This window comes from Pomacea canaliculata, linkage group LG5 (genome assembly GCF_003073045.1).
Source record: "Pomacea canaliculata isolate SZHN2017 linkage group LG5, ASM307304v1, whole genome shotgun sequence".
In the NCBI taxonomy this organism is placed as follows: Eukaryota; Metazoa; Mollusca; class Gastropoda; order Architaenioglossa; family Ampullariidae; genus Pomacea; species Pomacea canaliculata.
Window position 1 is genome coordinate 13,883,074 of NC_037594.1, and position 18,670 is coordinate 13,901,743.

Here is an 18,670-nt window from a genome sequence, read left to right on the forward strand (position 1 = left end):
AAATTTGTGCCGGAGGCGAATTCTGTACCCACAATTCATCATACTCGTTGTCTTGGTAACAAGTGCTTGGTAATTACTTCACAGTCCACATGTAACCCGTTCACTAGAGATAGCCTCACAGACTTGAGGGCGGGCTCCGAGCAAGGGAGGTCCATAAGAGCAGGGAGCCGCAGTGGATGGGTGTCGTCCAGCAGAGGTGGACAAAAACAAACCGTAAGCAATATGGGAAAAGCTCACCTTGACAAGGACCGTGGCTATGGCGGCACAGGTGGCCATCTCTAGTCGCAGCAGTGTCACAAGGCAGGCTGAGTCAGGGATCAGGTGTCTGAGGTTCACGGCTTTCATGTCGTGGGCTGCTTTGAAGTGAGACCGACTGTTGCAGCGTGAAGTGTGAACCGTAGGATCCTGTTACATCAGACTCCACTGACCCATAGCCATTCACTGCACTGACTCATAGCGGAGTCACTTGACACCATTGAAAGAAAAAAAAAATGCGTTTCCAAAGTTGGGCTGGCGAGTTTAGTGTCGAATTCACTACCTGTTGACTTGACGCGCTCTCTCCTCCAAATGGAAACACAGTTGTCACCTTAAAGTTATTCACAGCAAAGGCGTTAAAACGTTTTCTTTAAAAAAAAAGTTATGACCTGGTGGATGTAGAAACAGAACTGTCAGCGTTTCTCACATCCTTGCGTTAATAATGCCAGTGAGCTCCTGATTATCTAGAGAAAATTTGCCAATGAGGTTTTGAAACATAAACGATTTGACATCATACTTAAAATGATTATATAAAACTGATTATCTAAATAGATGTATAGCCTAAAAGTGTTCAAAATTAGAAATGTTTTGTGCAGCTTACCCCAGAGGTTTAGTTCGGATGTTACATCTCTGAGACATTGTGTAATAAACCGCACATGTATTTGTGATCAGACTTCAGTGATGTGACACGTGTAAAAATATGGCATTAGGGATGATGAATGCCAAGATATTAACAAACGGACATTGCTTTATAACACTTTTTTGCTACTGATAAAAAAGACCTCCAATATTTTTATTGCGGAGAGTTGGGGAGACTAGCTGAGTTCTGAGACAGTTGTTTGTGTCTACCTAAACTTGAACAACAATAAGATCCAAGCATTGGATCAGAAGCCAGTATTAATGAACTTTTCGGTCTACAAATAATATTAGTTGGGATAAAGACAAGGTAAAAGTGTGTTGAGTTTGAAATTATTGTGAAAATGACTGAAAGCGTGCAGTCTGGTAGCCTAAATGATCAAGAAAGTAGAGTGGGACGAGGTTGAAGAGAGTACACATGACACTTTCTTGCTACCCGGTAATTCGTGGCGACATATTTTCCCCCTGAGGTCTGTTCTGTGAAGCCTTGTGCTCGGTAGCGTCTCGTGCCCGATCCGTCAGGCGTGTCCGAGAAACCAAAAGAAGCTAATAACGACCAGGATCAGCTTTTTTTTATTATCTACATACCATTAAAATGTACTGACACCCGAACCCACGGCTGTCGACATTGACGTCACTGCAGCTTGTGTGGCCACTACGTAGTGTCCTTAAGGAAATGGGAGAAGGGGTAGAGGTGGTCGACGACAGGCACTGGGAAGGATGGAAAAGGTTCCGGAGCACGCCATGACCTTTCCCCTCGATACATTATGCACAGACTGACGTCAAGCAACGAAAAAAGTGCTTAAAATACAACTTGATATTTGAAATTTGTCTTCACCTGGCTACCTATGAGAATAGCAGATCACGTGATTGGAGTGGCCGTAAATCTCGTCTCGCTTTTCTCCAGAAATGTTTGGAGTGGGAATGGGGGACCTGGTAGCCAGTTCGGTCTCTCGTCGTATTCAAGATCACCATAGTTGCTGTTGCATTGTTCGTGCTCTCACCACACTCACTTCTACACACGCTGGTTTTCTCACTGTCTCTCGTGCCAGACTGTCAAAAGCCTTTTTTAAGTCAATGAAGTTGGGGTATGGGTTCCACTGATGCTGAAGATGCTTGTCTATCAGGACGTGGCAGTTTAAAATCTGCTGAAACTGGCTGGTCTTAATTCTTTTATTCTTCTGTTAGATGGCAGTGCTCTTGCAATGATATTGTTACTTTTAGTACGACTTTGATTGGGTGGAGGACTAGTTTTATTGTTCTGACACAAGTGGTATGACACTTTGGTACAGAACGGAGAAGGTCTTTATTGTTTCAAATTGTTTATTTTGCTGCTGATTACTTTCCTCCTTCCAGACTGCGGACCGCGTTTTCGACCTTTTCCGCAGGACTGGTAGGTTTGCAGGTTTGCTGGTTCTAGTCTGATTGTTTTGAAGACCGTTACCGTTTGCCTCTAGCTGGACGTTGCACAGATCTCTGCAATATTCGGTCCTCTGGTTGAGTAACCCTGCGAGTCTGGGCTCACTTTGGAGTTCATGTCACAGTATCCTGTCTGTAGCACTCCATCTTATAGGTGAGAGTTTTTTTTTCACTTTGCCGAACTGATGTAATGTGCAGACATTCCGTGTTCTAAAGATGCTCATTTCTCAAATTTATGCCTCCTTTGATTCCAGTAGCAGCATTCTTTTTTCTACCCCCGCCGTGAATCCTAACGGTAGGGTGCGCGATCGTTGTTGATCAGGCTCTGGTTCCCCCATAAACTTTCTTTTGCTGTGAATAGAAGGGTCGGTAACTCCGCACGTGTTTCTTCATGTTTGTTGTTTTTTTTTTTGCACTCGTTTTCCTCGACCTCCAGCTGCCCGCTTTTGACTGAATAAATAAACCTTCAAAAACAACAAAACCAGAACCACTTTTTTTCATTTTCTCTCTCTATCAGTCCCCAGCTTTCCAATGATTTATTTTATTTATTTGTCAGAAAAAAAGACGGTGTTGTATAGAAGTAATTTTCAAGGGTCACAATGTGGACTTTAATGGCAATGGGACTGTTTGCGATATTTGCCGTAACTGTGTGTGCAAATGTGAAGATGTAGATGTGGGCGGCTTAGCTGGTAATGTAAACAACAATAATAATAAAGTAAAGAAATTAGAGGGGCTGTCGCTGTTATACATCAAATATAACAAAACATGATTTGCAAAATAGGTCTGGGGTAGGACTTTGAAGATTTCCACCCCCAGCCTGTGTTGGGTTGGTGGGGGGAAGTGGGTCATGGAGGCGTGTTGACGCACATTGTGTTGACAGCCCATTCTTTTCTATAAAAAAATAATGCGCCCTTATGCCTACATCCCGAGGAAGGAAAATAGCGGTTTGGCGAGACCTTTGTAAGGTTTTACCGAAGTTTTATTTTTAATTGTTTGACAAAATCCGTCAATAAAATTTATTTCTGCGTTTCATTCAAAGGCGGGAGAGTAGAGAGACCAAAGCACACCGTGAATGGGGAGGGAGGGAGGGAGAGAATCCGGTAAGCGTATCGTGGGGAGGTGACGTCTGTGTTGTGATGTGTTGTGATGTGTGTGTGTGTGACTGTGTATCTTTGTGTATGTGTGTGAGTGTGATTGTGACTGTGTGTGTGTCACGCCGTCTTGCCACCTCGCAGTAGGCTCGTCGCTCGCGTCGTCGGTCACTCGGACTGCCGACTCCGCCATGTGCGGCCGCACGACTGTTGTGGAGCTGAGATTAGCTGTTGAAGCAGACCCTGACGATGATGTACGTTCCCTTCCTGTCACTCGCGGGATGCCATGGAGGTGTGCACTTGCAGATTGTGTTGGGTCTTCTCTCGCTGGTGGCTCTGAATTCCTGTCCTTGTTTCCTCACGGGAAACTTATGTTTTTATGGATATAAGCTCACTGCAGCTTTTGTCGTATTGCATACATCCTGATTTGGTTTGTTGCTGACAGAAAGACCAAGATCATAGGGGGAAAACCGCTCAGACATGTACTCTTTCCTATTCATCACCTGGTAGCGGAGAGTGTTGTGCCTTCGTTGTGGAGTTAGCAGAGGGGCTAATTGAATGTATGGAACATGAGAAAAATTGTACATTATTGTCTGTTTAAAGATTTTCCCCTCACCGATATTATATGCTAGAATATTAGTTTTTTAAAAAAAAAAACAACAATTTTTGGTTGTTCAGCAGCAAATAGTCTTGATAGTTTGTATTCCAGAAACTGCTTCTCACTGTGCAACTCCCCTTTTTTTGAAAGAATATGAAGTATGTGTTTGTGTACACGTATGCATGCTTGTGTGTGTGTTTGAGAGAGAAACTTCAATACTTTAATTACACAATGTTGGTGGTTTGCTATGTCCCAACATTTTATTCCTCTTTTCACAATCATTATTCTTGTTTTCTTGAGAAAATAATGGTCCTTTTTCATCAGATATGACAAAGCTTTGATATTGATGAATTGCTGATGATGTTTGCAGGCACAGACCTGGTGGATCAGCACCTCCAGCAGCAACTAGCCTCCCTCAAGCATCAGCAGCAGCTGCAGCAACAGATCCTTTTGCAGCAGTACCAGCAGCAGCGCCAACAACTTGAACAAGAACATGAGAAACAGCTTCAGGAGCACATCAAGGTAAGGCAGCCCTTCTGATGTTCTACAAGTTTTCATTTTGTTGCTTTTATTTTTTTATATTTTTGGATTTTTTGTTATCAGTGTTGATTGTCTTCCAACAGTTGTTTTGAAGAAACAGTTACAAATGATGTCAGATGCAACATGTCAGGACAAAAGATGTATTTGTCACAGCACTTGTCATTTATGCTAAATACTAATGCTTAGGTGAAGTCATGCAAATACACAGTCTTTTGCTTGTGTTTTATTAATGTGTGTGTGCATTTCACACACTCGTCACCAACATTTGCTTTATAGACACCCTGTAGTCAAGACAATACCAAAACTTCCCTGCTCATGTACATTTACTTAGACATGCACATTCACAGATTCTTCACAGGGTGAGCTTTTGCTGTTTACATGATCTATTGAGAGAAGAGAATTTCAGATAGCTGATAAAAAATAAACAGTTTCACAAGTTTTATTAGGTATTAAAAGCTGATTTTTTTTTTTTTGGAAAATTGACAAATGGATCTTTTGCAAGTGCTGGAGATAAGACAGGGAGTACAATAACATAACGATAGCATCTTTTGACATGGAAAGTAACGATAATTGCTACTGTGTCATACTGTAAAAGTTTAAATAACAACACTATATTCTGTAATTATTGATAGCATGAACAAAACAGAATCAGACATGAAAGGAAACAGTATGACTTAATAATAAAGCATAAAAGAAGATAATGTTGAAATGAGCACATCATCACTAATATATTAGAAGACTTCATCTCAAAATATTGTAAGAAAGTAAAACTTTTTGAACTTTGAACATGCATTGGTCATAGCTATGCTCATAAAGTGTGCAGAATTTATTTTGTTTAAATGCATTTAAAATTGTTAGGTTTAGGTTATAAATTATTTCTGTATTTCACGGTAGTATGTTCTGTGGATAGCTTTTAATCTATGCTTTAATTTCAAGCACAGAACAATAATATTTCCAAGCTTTCCACTACCTTCTGTATGTTTCTGTCCCAATGCACGTATGTGGATGTGTGTGTGAGTAATCCACAAAGACCATTAAGCACATTTTAAGTTTGGTCACCTGACCGTGAAAAAGGGTGGAGAATGTAAACACATGGAGTGTGACGATAATGAAGTGGCCAGGCGTGCAGCTACAATGGCAGAGGACGTTTTTTTTTTTTAAAAAAAACAAGATATAGCCCAGCCTTATAATCAGATGACCCTGAGAACATAGCAAGCAAGGGTCAACAACTGGGAGCTTTGGCTGCGATGTACACAAGCTGAAGCTAGGATCTGTGTGTTTGTAGAGCAGGGCCAGGCAAGCTAAGACGAAACATCTTGGGAGTGTAGGGGTCATATACACACTTCAAAACAGCACCATTGCCATTGCATTATTTCCAGTGTCGTCTTTTTGGCTTACATTTGTGGACAAAGTAGGTCTGTGCTTGGCATTACAAAATGTTGGGCATCATCTAGGTTTGTAGGTCACAGTCGCTTACTACATGTTGAAATTTGAAATGACAGTGAAACTTTCTTCTCTCATCCTCCACCATTACACACCTCATTAGTACACGAAAAGTGACACCCTTGACTTTATTACAAAATGGATGGAGGTATAAAAAAAGTCTTTGCTGATGACTTCATTAGCTAGAACATCACTTTGATTTTGGGATTACTTGTTAATTTAAAATGCAGAAATGCAGAAACTTTTTTTTTTAAAAACTTGTTGAACCATGATTGAGGTGCAAGTGCACCATAAAATGTATGTTTGCAATAGTAAAATTTGGATGGCTTTTCTATTTATGTAGATTTTTTAAAATAATTGTGCACACAGAATTGCTAATAGAGATTTAGCCTGAACCATTTTCTCTTTTCTTCCTCAATGGTTAGCAGTGTAAAGTTACATTATTTACCATGAAAATTGTTTATTATAATTGCTATGTCATTTTATTTTCCCTACCATTATGTTTGACTGCTTGCGACTAGTGGCTTAGACAATGGACCATTTATAAAACATAAAATAACGGAATTTATTTAATTTTTCTGTGGGAGATTTTTCTTGTGATTACCAACTTAGCAGATTTTCAAGCCATCAGGCAGCCATGCCAGTGGTGAGCTTAAGTGTGCCAATGGCAAGTGCATTTTCGAAATCAGACATCCTGCTGCACTTGAGGGGACTGAAAGCCAGCAGTGCTGATAGACTCTAGTATGTGTTGGGGTATTTGCCTACTGGACAAACACCAGACAGGTTAGCAGTTAGTGCAAGAGGACAAAAGTGGATTTTAAGAGCCAGAGACCTGCAAAACTTGCAACTTCAGCTTCATGAAGATTGACTTTTCCAATACTCTTTCCTGCTATTTAAGTGATACCATTCATAAAGGATCATCTCCGGAAACTTGTGTGGGTATGTGTAAGACATATTGAAGAATAGCTATCATGTAGGGGCTTTCTGAGCCAACAAACTGCATTTCCTGCACAGATAAAGACACTTAAGAAGTAAAAAACACAAGTAGATGGCAGGGTTTTTCATCGACATGATGCAAGGGGTTTTTGCAAGGGGTGTTATCAGTACCAGAAGAAATAACAAAGCAGTGTGCATTTGATAGTATTATCATGACCTTTATTCCTGTTGTCATGTAATTACACATTTGAAAGTATGTCACTAAAGTAATGATAAAATATCCCATTCCATGTCCAGTTTGTTGCAAAGATCTTATATTATGACACCTCCAACCTTACACCTTTATATGTTAAAACTCCTGACACCAGATTGTTTTCAGGGACAGATTTCTTTATGTGATTAGGAGCCCTTTCACATGGTGTATGCATGCTCCTATGCAAGGTGAAATCTTGTCTGAAAAAAAAACCTCCACAGCAGGATTCATTGGCTGTAAATATTGTTGACAGAGGGAGAAGATCATGTAGCACAATGGCTAATTGTGCAGAGAGCAGTAACTGAGATGGAGGCATTCCTGATTTTTGCAGATTATATCTCTGCATAAGCAGTTGAAACATGTCTGTTATGTAGACTATATGAAACTTAGAGTTAAAGAATATTTTAAAAATTACATAACCATAGAAGCTTAGAAGACTTAAATAAATGGCCCAAAAGATGAAGGCTAAAGACTGCTGGAGTTACAGACTGAAGACTAAAAACTTGACCACAGCTAATGACTTGAAAGACTTTTGTGCAGTTCTAAGGGTACATGAGGTGACAGTAGCTGACATTTAATAAAGGGTTGATACTTCTTTGGGAGTCATGAAAGAGTCATCACTACATTGTAAAGAGGTTTTGAAGGCTTCCACTGTTTATGTAATGAAATAAAAAGAGAGATTAGGTAGTAGAGAATGTATTGACGTAGACCAGAATGCAGAATTCTGAAAGAAATAATTCCTTTCCTATTTCCTGAATAACCTCAAAGGATCAGTAGCTTTCTTAAAAAACATGATTTATTTCATTGATAAGCCCTCAGGTTTGGTCTACTTTGTATCTTTAGAGTAATTTAATATAATCTTTACACCCATCTCATTCTAATTTTTGCACGTGGTGTAAGAGCATATTAATCGCATGACACATTTAATTTTGAATTCCCTTTTTCAGGAAAATAGTTTCAAATGTGAACAAATATTTAACTGTCATGTCGGTAATTGCATGCCCACACCTTAAACTGTTGTTGCTGCAGCTAATCACACGAAAATGACCTGCACATTTTGGATAGTATTTAGTATTCATTTGGAGGTGTGTCCAAATTTTAGGTTATTTTAAAAATTATTGATCAAATCTCATTCTCTCCCAAGCAACATTGTAGTTTTCAAATAAAATCCACTCATCATACCCCACCAAAAAAAAAAAAACCCAAACAAAAGAAAAAAATAAAGAAAAAAATCCATGTTCTGGAAAATAAAAGAGCATTTAGACATTTGCATGTATGAACTTGCAGTGTTGTGCCCACCCTGGCGTTTCCATGCACTTGTTGTTGTCAATTTGGCGTTGGTGCCGTAAGGTGTGCGCGTGATCTTTTTTTAAAAAAAAGGCCTGAACAAAGCTCAGCAGTGACGTAGACTCGATCTTGCCCTTTGCAGTACCTGCAGCACCGGCGCCGCCTACAGCAAGAGCATGAGAAACAGCTGCAGGAGCATATCCAGGTACTGGCCGCTTGCTCACTTATTTCCCTTGTTCTTTTACCATCCCTGTCCCAATTACCTCCCCTTATTGTGCTGGGAAAGGTTCAGAACTAGAGGCTCTAAATGTTTTAGTTTTGTTTCTTCATCATTGCTTCTATTATGTTTTGCGGTGTGTAACGAAACTGTAAGAAGCAGATGTATATGTGCATTAAAAATGTTAATCAGTAACTTGCATGTTAAGAATATGTGGTTAGAATTTATTATTGTTTTATGGTTGAGTATATGTATATATTGTGGCTGCCCCATTTTAACGAACTTGACCTGAATCTCCTTACACTTTTTAGCTCTCATCCTGTTCTCACTGTGTGTGTGTGTGAGAGAGAGTTTGTGTGTGTGCGTTCGTTTGTTTGTTCAGTTGCCCGACCCTTTCAATGAGCCAACTCCGCTGTCACTGTCTTCGCACGCACATCCTTGAGTGTTTTTATGGCTCTTGGGGACAATGAAATATTTCGAAACGAAGACAAAGCGCTTTGATTTTTTTAAAATAAAGCTTAGCGACAAGGAAGACAATCATCTAGCATGCAAATAGTGTATGAAAGTTTTGGGGAAAGTGTTTCATCGAGCTTTTTTTTTTTTATTGTGTGCAGCCGTAGATGTAGGTTCAGTTCCACCTATCTCATTTTTTCACTTCCACTTAGTCCTGTATAGTCATGTTGCTAGGCAAAAGTCCACAAACACTTGGGATAGAGATGTGTTAACTAGCGGAAACAGACGAATAGCGGTCTTTTATCATATTTCATCTAAGCAGCGGAAGATTTAGTTTGTAGTTTTCCAACCCATCAACCCATCCTGGCGCCAGTGTTAGAAGTTGAGAGAGAGAGAAGTTGCGGTATGGCTTTTCCCATCCTGCTTCGTTATATGGAAATAAGCTGAATAGAACGATATTGGTTAGTTATACATGTAAATCAGTTTTGTAAATTGTTTGCCAGTGTTAGTTGCTTCTCACGTTTTTTTTTTCTTCTGAGGACTGGGCAGGACCTATTGGTGCTTTTATACAGAGACTTTTGCATGATATGGTTTTGCCTATGTGATCTTTGAAATCATACCTTATTAACTGCACCGTGGTATCGGAGGTCGGGCTGCTGATGTTGGGGCATTTCATGTATATAACGCTTCACTGTTTTGCGCTTTCACTGACGAACTTTTGTAGAAGACTACTAAAATAAATCCCACAATAATTCTTGGCATTGTTTGCTCTGCAGGGACTACACTCTCACGAACCTTCTGTAAGTGAGGCATGCTTGCAGCAGCGCTTTTGTGGTCTGCTGTTCACATTTAGAAGAGTGGCATAATTCACCCTCTAAAATCTTTATAGGCATTTTAATGCATAGCGAGGGGTTGGATACTTGAACAGTCGCTTGGGCGCTAGCTGGATGGTTAACGCTTAGCAGTCAGTTAAAATGGTAATAAAGTATACGCTCTTCACTTCAACCATTCAGCAAGTGTCCTGCAAGACTTGCTGTGAACGTGGTCCCTGATTGGCAAGCGAGGTAGAAAAGCACCCAATACCCCTTTGTTACCCAAGTCTTGGAGTTTACCTGATGTCTGAAGGATGTCCTTGATAGACAAGGCGTTGTTGGTGTGGTCGATGTCGAGCTCATCGTTGTCATTAGATTAACCCCTTGATCAGTGTGAAAAACAGCAACAGAAAAATACTTGATAGCAACCTAGTCCAAACCTGTAACACTCTGGGGCAGAGAGTAAGTCGCTTCCCCTGGGAAAAAATGGGGAACTCAAGGAAAGGCGTCTCTTTTCCGAAGTTAGAAAGCAGTGTCGAGACCCCGCCAATACTACTTTTTTTTTATTTTCCCGAGGACATGTTTGCTGCCAGTTTACTACAGCTTCAGGGTAAAATAACATCTGCGGTGTCTGAACACTGCTTTATAACTTTGGAAACAAGATGCTTGTCCTAGAGTTCTAAATGTTTCCCCAGGACAGAGACGGACTGTCGCTTCATAACAACCAGGACAACCAACCATTCTCATTTGACATCCTTGATCAGAGTAATGCTGTCACTGGATTTTAACTGGCGAGTAAAAGTAATTCATTAAAAGATATTCTGAGCGAAAGAATCAATTATATTTACGAGATTCAAGCTTTTGAAGATTGTAAAACTAATTTGGGATTATACTCCTTCCTCTGATCGAAATGAAGTCCTAGACTTTGCGACCTTTAGGTTGGAACGCCTTTTTGTTATCGTTAAAATTATTTTTAGTAAACAAAAACAAAAAAAAAGTTTCATTCTGTCGCATAGAAATGACCATTATTTGCAGAAGAGTTCGGAGAAAGAGCTCAGTACATCATGCATGATCATGCTTATTAAAATTCTCTCCTGCAAAGTAGCCAGGCTAAACTTGGAACTTATTTACATTCAGAACTGATTCTATTAAGACCTCTAGGGTTTGGGAGCTGTTGAGTAATTGTTGCACTGCTCCGAGCAAGCCGTTTGTTGCCAGTAATTCGAAGGGTAGAAAATAAAACTGCAGAAGCTGTTGAATTAAACATCAGGTTGAAAGCCCTGAGGGGTTAACGCGCCAAGCAGGGCACAGAAAAAAAAAGGAAGTGGTAGCTCTGGTTGTTATGATGGAGGGCGCCCTCCTCCACCAATCGCTGTCCGTTTTCTCAGTAAATGTTCCAGTGTTGTTTATATTCGTTATATAGTAGAATATTTTGTTGGCCATGATCACAGCTTGTGAGGAACGTCCTGGAGGTCTTTGGCAGTCGTTTGGGGCGGGGTGGGGAGATGGATAATATTGTTCACCTGCAGTTTCACAGCGGTACCATACACAACAGACACTTTGTAAGTCGTTACAGGATTGATTAGAGTGGACAAAGGGAATGGTTAGTTACCAAAATCCATAGTTTAATGCTCTATCTTTTTGCGTTAGTTTAGTGAAGCGGAATAAGAGAATGAAGACGACGAAGGAATGAAAGAAGAAAAATCAACTCATCATCAGTCGTCATAAGTGTACCAGACCGCTGATCAAAAAGAACAGTTTACAAAATTAAGGTCGTAGAATACATGTCGAAAATGGCTTACAGAAGAACAAAAAAAAAAAAAAAAAAGCTAGGCCAGGTTAGTACTTTAACTCCATGTCATATATACATACATACTGACATATGACCCATACAATCTGGAAATAAATTAAAATACATCTTTTGTTGTTGACTCGAACGCCGAGCCGAGTATAAATGATGTATTTAAAAGCAAAAGGGTGTTGTTACTAGTTGGAAACAGCAGTGACACCCGTTCGTTGCCAGTACCGCGGCTGTGTGGACGCCGGTGGACAGTAAACATGGCAACTGCCGTAGGCTGGGTATCTGTCATGATCGGTTAATCATGTTTTCTCTTCTAGTCGCATTAAGCGAGGAGAGCCTGGGATGCGCCGTGTGTTATAGACAGAGGATATTTTAGTAGGATGCTTTCATCCCTTGTTTACTGCTGTCCTCGGTAGCTTATGTCCTGCATGTTTAGCAGGACACATGCAGGGTGTGGCGGTGGTTTAATGTGATGTTTACATTAACTCGGAGGTTTCCGATTGGAGGAATCCCACTAGCTCAGTGCGGGTGTAAAAGGATTTTTTTTTTTTTTTGAGAAATAATTGAATGCAGTGTCGGGCGGGGGCAAACTAACCATCGGGTATTTCATGCAGATGTTGAATGTGGGGTACTCGTTTCGAGGTTGGTGATAGTGCGAGGAGTTGAGGCCTGGGGTATACTCCCAGAGTTACTGACCAGTCACGTGATGGTCTAAAAGCAAGCCTGCAACTCCGCCTTGCGTTCCCTGTTTATGTGAAAAAAAAAGTGTGTGCCATATTGGATGTCGGCATTTAAGTCTGGCCTAGTCAGCACCCAACACTTTTGGCCAGCCGCGCGATCTGTCTCATTAAAAACAAAACAAATAAAAACCAACTGCTTCCAGCGAAGAAGCAAAAGCGTAACTCAGTTGCGTAAACTTTTATCTCCTTTCTGGACGCCAAGCATGTCTGGCATAACGGCTCTCAGAAAGTGGGCCAGTGCTGGCTTCAGGCGGCGAGCAGAGCGGGAGGGAATAATCACGACTGCCATCGCTGCAGCAACATGCAATCCCCCTCTCTCCCCACTCTTCTTCCTCCCTCCACCATGCAACCTGCGAGAGATGGCGGTGCTTGCTGTACGCTGTGGTAACGGGGAGCACAACATGGCGGCCTGCCCAAAGTGTGCAAGAGCTTCAAGAGCTGGGAATCCCGGACGTCATGCCACCAGCGCGGCGGAACTTCCGCTCCACCTCCCCCCACCCAACTTCCCCCACCCCTCACCACCCCATCCCATTACCCTCCCCGACACTTAACCTCTCGCGTAAGGGGTTTACCGTAGCCAGCGCTTGGTGCTCGCTTGCCGCAGGTCTGACGGTACCAACAGAGCTACCGAGATGACGTCGTGGTGGTTGGTTGGTTGTTATTGTTGTTGTTGTTGCCGCCGTTGAAATGGGAGTTTGTTGTCGGTATGATCAGGTGGCGTTTACGCGAACTGGTGGCTAAGACAAAGTCAGGTGGTAAAGAATACTTTCTCGTGCCCCCAATACAATCATGTTTTAAAAGTCCGCAGTGTGTCGGTATACTTTATGCATGGCATCATGGATGTTTTTATTAAAGTCCAAGGGATTAGTCCATGATCAGGTAGCAAGTCCAGTTTGCACACCCATAAACACACACGTGCGCACGCACGCGTACCCACGCAGGTACACGCGCTCGCACGCACAGAGTTGAGCAGGTGTTATGTACCACCACCTGTGCGTAGCAGCCGCACTTGATGGCGGACTGTGAGGCCGGCGGCGGTGGGTGCAGCCCATGGAAACATCCCAGAGACGGCAGGAGAGTCTTCAGCAACAGCCCACGAGAGTGGGCCCGGTGGGCGAGAGAGGGCAGTGGGCAATGGGAGGATGGGATGGAGAGAGAGAAAAAAAAGGCGTACGGCAGAGCCTTGGTGAGCGATGCACGGGGCGTGGGGAGGGTGTGCAGTGTCTATGGGAGGGACAGCGTAAGGCAGTTGAGCTGAAGCAACATTTTCATCCCCTTACTTTATTCTGTCCCCCATTTCTTTCTGAGGAAAAAGGCTCATGGCTTCTGCAGCAAAGTTTTTTTTTCTCTCTCTCTGCTCCAACTCAGCGCGCCAGCCTGCTTTTTTTTTTTTAAAAATTTTGCGGTGAATCTGAGCTGTGACCGGTTTGTCCGACATGATGCACGCACACCTCTGCCAGCCGTGCTGCCCTCTGGTGCATCTCTCATCATCACCCCAACTTCCCTCGTTGCCCATTCCTCGGACAGCGCGCGCACCACACCTTTCCCAGTCAATACAACGGACCGTGAAGCTGGCTTTGACGACAGTCAACATCCTCCCTCCCTCTCTTCACACTAGTTTCCCGCATGCTTCACCTGTTTGAAAAGAAGTGGAGGGAGGGGAGGACTTTCAAACACTCACATTATACAGGTGTGGATAGTCAGGTAGAAGCTGTCGTACAAACACTACCAAGTGTCCTGAAATTTGTTCGGATATAAAAAACTTTATCTTGCATAGCATGTTCATCAAAGGCGATTTACTTGCTCCTGCTTCATTAGCTTTAGTTTTAAAAGATTAACTATTTTCGGTTAGCTTTTATTTTGTACCTTAGTACCATGTACATGGAAACAAAATCGGTTTTCATTCGTAAAAGCAAGAAGTCGCCGTTATAATGTTGTTGCTTGTGGAAGGAGTTTTTATGTGACAGATGGGAGTCTGGGTCCCGCCTTCTTGGTCAAAGCACTGACCCCTGGATTCTTCTTTTAGGTCGTTTTTACTCCAACCGATATGGAGGAACATATTGCTCAAATGATCGTCCATATTGACCTGTAACTGTCGCTACTTGAAATCAAGTTGAGGTGAAGTGGACTGTTTGGTTCAATTACACCTGAAAGATGAAAGGGTGGGCGAAAAAGAAGTTGCTAAAGGGGATAGAGGTAGCAAGCACAGTTTTATCAAGACTGGCAGGGTAGTGTGAATGCTTGGGTATTTTATTGCCTATCCAGAGCTTGTAGCAGGTATTGTATACCAAAAGATATAATCTGTTTGGTGTCCCTTTTCTTCCTGCAAGCAATTGATACTTGCTGTGAAAACTTTGGACCTAAAAGACTGACATAAGGTATTACGGGCATTCTGATGTAATAGCAAATGTTGCTTGGGAACCATTTTGGTTGCATGTAGCTTATCTCGCATGCAACTACTGACAGAATTATCAGTATGGGGACATGGAAACCAATCCAGCAAAGGAAAAATGTTGATGTGTTTTACTGATGTTAGAAAGGAGAGTGAGAAAAAAGTTGTTATTCTCTATGTATTCAGGTCTTTGCCCTTTAAAATATGTCAGGCTGGTTCACAAATGCATAAATAGTGCAGTACAGCTGCATGTAATCTCCAAAACAAGCAGTATTCAAGGACATAAAAACAAGTTTTCTGGAGTTAATGGTGCACTTTGTTTTTTCAGTAAGCTGTAATTTTTTTTTTGCCTCTTAACATTGCTGGTAATAGAATTATTTAAAAGTTAGTACATGTTAAATGTATATATATAAAAAAAAAACCCAACCTCCTACTTTATTTATTTAGACCTGCTTCGCTGTTATGTTGTGATTTTATTTTGGCGAAGTTAGAAAACAATGGAAATAAAAACTGTTGTTAATACAAGTGTTTGATGGGTGACTTGCAGGGTTACTTGGAGCAGCAGCAGCACCAGAAGAAACTGGAGCAACAGCGACTGGAGAAAGAGATGCTGGAGAAAGAGCGGCTGAATCAAATCAAGAACAAAGGCAAAGATGAAGAAAGTATGTCAGATTTATGGTTCACTCCTTACATAGCTACTGGTGTATTGCAGTTTATGCTTTGTCACTTGCACTTGTGTCTTTGGTGGCATAAAAGAAAAATGTTGCATGTGTGATGTCTGCGAAGCTGATAGCACACTAAGCAAAGCAGAAAGCAAATAAGGTGCTTGGTGACCTGAAATCAATGGCCATTGGTTAAAGTAAATGAGGGCTACCAGCCCATTGCCCTCATAGGCCATTTGTTGTCTGCATTAATGTCCTCATAGCATGTCCGTAGCACAAGTGAATTTCCTTAAGTTCCTGTTTTCACTGGGGGGCTGCTTTTATGGCAAATTAGCAGATTTAAAAAATCCTTCTTGTTTGTTGCTCGTTGACAGCAGAGTCAATATTTGCTGGAAAAAAAAAATGGGAAAGGGAAGGAGAAAAAAAAAACACAGCATGGAGAAAATAAATACAGATATCAATGAAGAAAAATTAGAGAGCAACAGCTGGGCTGTTTAAACATGGTCGTGTTCTGAACCATTCCTTTATTTGTAATGTATGTAACGGTAGCAGTTCTGTGAGAGAGAGAGAAAAAAAGGGAATAAAAGGGAAGTTGTGTTGGGCCATCATCATAAGACTTTGATATCAAACCCACATTTGGGTAGAACAAAATGAAAACTCTTCCTTCCATATTCCATATTCATCACTTGCTGCTGCTGTGTACCAGGCGCCATAGCATCAACTGAGGTGAAGCAGAAGTTGCAGGAGTTTGTGCTGACCAAGAAACAGCGCGAGGCAGCAGCAGTGAAGGACTCACCGCCGCAGTTCCGACACCCTTGGTGAGATTTGACCCCCGACTTACCCGCCTTCTGTTGACACCTTCAGTGTCTTTTGAGAATGAATGAACAAACGATGAGGCTGTGTTCAATAAGTAATTGGTTGTTTTTGTAAAAGCACTGTTGGCTGTAGATAAATAAATATTTTCATGCTCAGGCTTGATTTCTTTTTGCAGAGGTATGAGTATTATAACTATTTTATGCTCCATCATGGTCATTATAGTGTTTACTCATCATATTGTGATGACTAATCGTGTGTGCATGCGTGTTGAGACAGTGTTAAAGTTTTGTTGTTGAGGCTAGAGGTCAGTCGTTCTCTCTCTCTTTGTCGTCTACCTCTGAAGGGTGCCAAGCTCAGCATCACTTGACCAGAGTTCTCCGCCGCTGAGTAACCTGTCGCCGCCTTACCCTCATCCTCTGTTGGGCAAATACGACGATGACTTCCCGCTCCGCAAAACAGGTATGAGCCTCTGGTACTGCGCACTGCATGCCTAGCCACTCTCTTAGACCATCAGGAAATATAAGCGAATGAGCAAGTTTGGACTAATCCTTAAATTATCATTAATCACAAAGCCACTTTGGCATAGGGAGGACTATTGTAGGTTTTTTTCCTCTCAAAGGCTCCTAAGACATTGACCCTCGTTGTAACACCAGCTGCCTGAGTTTGGTATAGGTTATTGTGATGTGCTGTGTGTGTGGTTTTTGTCTTGTCTTCTTTCTTTATTTATTTTTTGTTTGCAGCATGCATAGTTGTTATGCTTTGTTTGGTTTTTCTGCTTTTAAAAGAACGGTTATATGCCTTTGTCACTGAAAACATATCAATGGCTGCACTATGATATCGACAGCAATGTGTTAAGTGTATGCGTTGTGTAGGAACAATTGGTGCCGATTCAGTTTGCTTTTTCTGTTTACATGGCGTGGTCTAATTTGCAACTTTAAGTTTCTTGTTTTGTAGTTGAGGTCCAATTAGGGTTGTTATTGCATTTCGTAAAAGAAAAGTATTTCATTGATGTGACTGAAGCTTATTTTTTTTTAAAGCAAAACAAAACCCAAACCCAAGAAGGAGGGAGGGTTGGGGTGTAGAGATGCCATATTGAAACCAAAAAAAAAAAAAATGTAAATTATTCAAGAGTGTTACCTGTCAAAATGAAATAGGAGTTTTAGGTCCACCCTTCCTTATTGCAAAAATGAAAAATTGCATGTGTTTAACTTTCAGTGTTAGTTTCAGAGGGAACAACAATAATTCTGTAAATCTGCACTTGTGGGCTGTTTTGGTTGGTGAATCCGGGAGGCAAGTGCTGACAGGGTGTTCCTGGTTTTCTTGTTTTCAGCCTCTGAGCCTAATATATATAAAGTGCGTTCCGCGTTGAAACAGAAATTGGAAACTCGTCGCACAATGATAGCACACAGCCCGCTGATGGTTCGGCGCAGAGACAAAGGACCCCTGCAGATCAAACGCAAACCCCCGCTGTCAAGTATGTAGCTAACTAACTGTGCACTGTGCTCACCTTGTGTGTTGTTCTCACTAACTTCCTTCGTCCGCAGATGAGTTCACAACAGACTCCATCTCTCCTCCAACACAGCAGCAGATCGTAATTTAACATCGCGGTGTCGGAAATAGAAATGAGTTTATCGAGCGGGGAAAAAAATATTTTAAAAGATGGTAACAAAGAAACAGGATATTGGTTGCAAATGGAGTAAACAATGCGTGCAGTATTTACAGCACATTGCACTTTCACTTTCTTAACAAATACACCAGTTATGATACGTATCGGCAGTGTATTGGGATGAAAAGGCTAGTTAGTGCACGGTCAGGCATTGGAGGGCTTAACGAGGCCTTGCGTAGCCTTTTCACCTGGCAGCCAGTCCTGTAACCTTAACTGCAGACGTGTGTGTGGAGCCCTCGGCGCCATGGCTACATTAGCATGAGTTGACCCTTCCGCATGTCTCACGCTAACCCTGTTGCATGGATTGCCGTGTTGCCATGGAGACGCCATGTAGTGTGCATTAGATGTCACTGATTGCATCTCTCCGCCAAGACCAGTTGGTCTGGCGTTTGATAAGTATACTGTCTATACTGTCCTGTTATGTGCTCTTGACATACTACAACCAAACGGCAATGATTGGCTGGTTGATTGATTTATTAATTGGTTGTTGATGGCAACAGTGATGATGTTTACATAAGTTTGTGATTGCGAACACTGTTTCTTGCAGGTCGTTAAGTAAGCGTTGACTAGTTTTCGGACAAGCCAAGTTATGCCAAAGAACGACATAGCTTTCTTGTCTTGGAAGTCACCCGATCCAGACTTGGGTGGTAGTA

The 18,670-nt window shown here is 41.7% G+C and overlaps 1 protein-coding gene across 7 annotated transcripts in view; it reads left to right on the plus strand.

The window, feature by feature from the left end:
- LOC112563480 (histone deacetylase 4-like) overlaps positions 1-18,670 on the plus strand; it is a 71,964-nt gene that overhangs the window by 21,407 nt on the left and 31,887 nt on the right. For 4 of the 7 annotated variants that reach the window (XM_025237363.1, XM_025237368.1, XM_025237370.1 and 1 more), the window contains exons 5-10: positions 4,370-4,521; positions 8,601-8,663; positions 15,421-15,535; positions 16,242-16,353; positions 16,695-16,810; positions 17,682-17,825. In XM_025237363.1, coding sequence (XP_025093148.1) covers positions 4,370-4,521; positions 8,601-8,663; positions 15,421-15,535; positions 16,242-16,353; positions 16,695-16,810; positions 17,682-17,825 — 702 coding nt within the window. Of the gene's footprint in view, positions 1-3,537; positions 3,694-4,369; positions 4,522-8,600; positions 8,664-15,420; positions 15,536-16,241; positions 16,354-16,694; positions 16,811-17,681; positions 17,826-18,670 lie in introns of those variants that run through there. The other 3 variants (XM_025237369.1, XM_025237371.1, XM_025237367.1) reach the window with 3 other exon arrangements.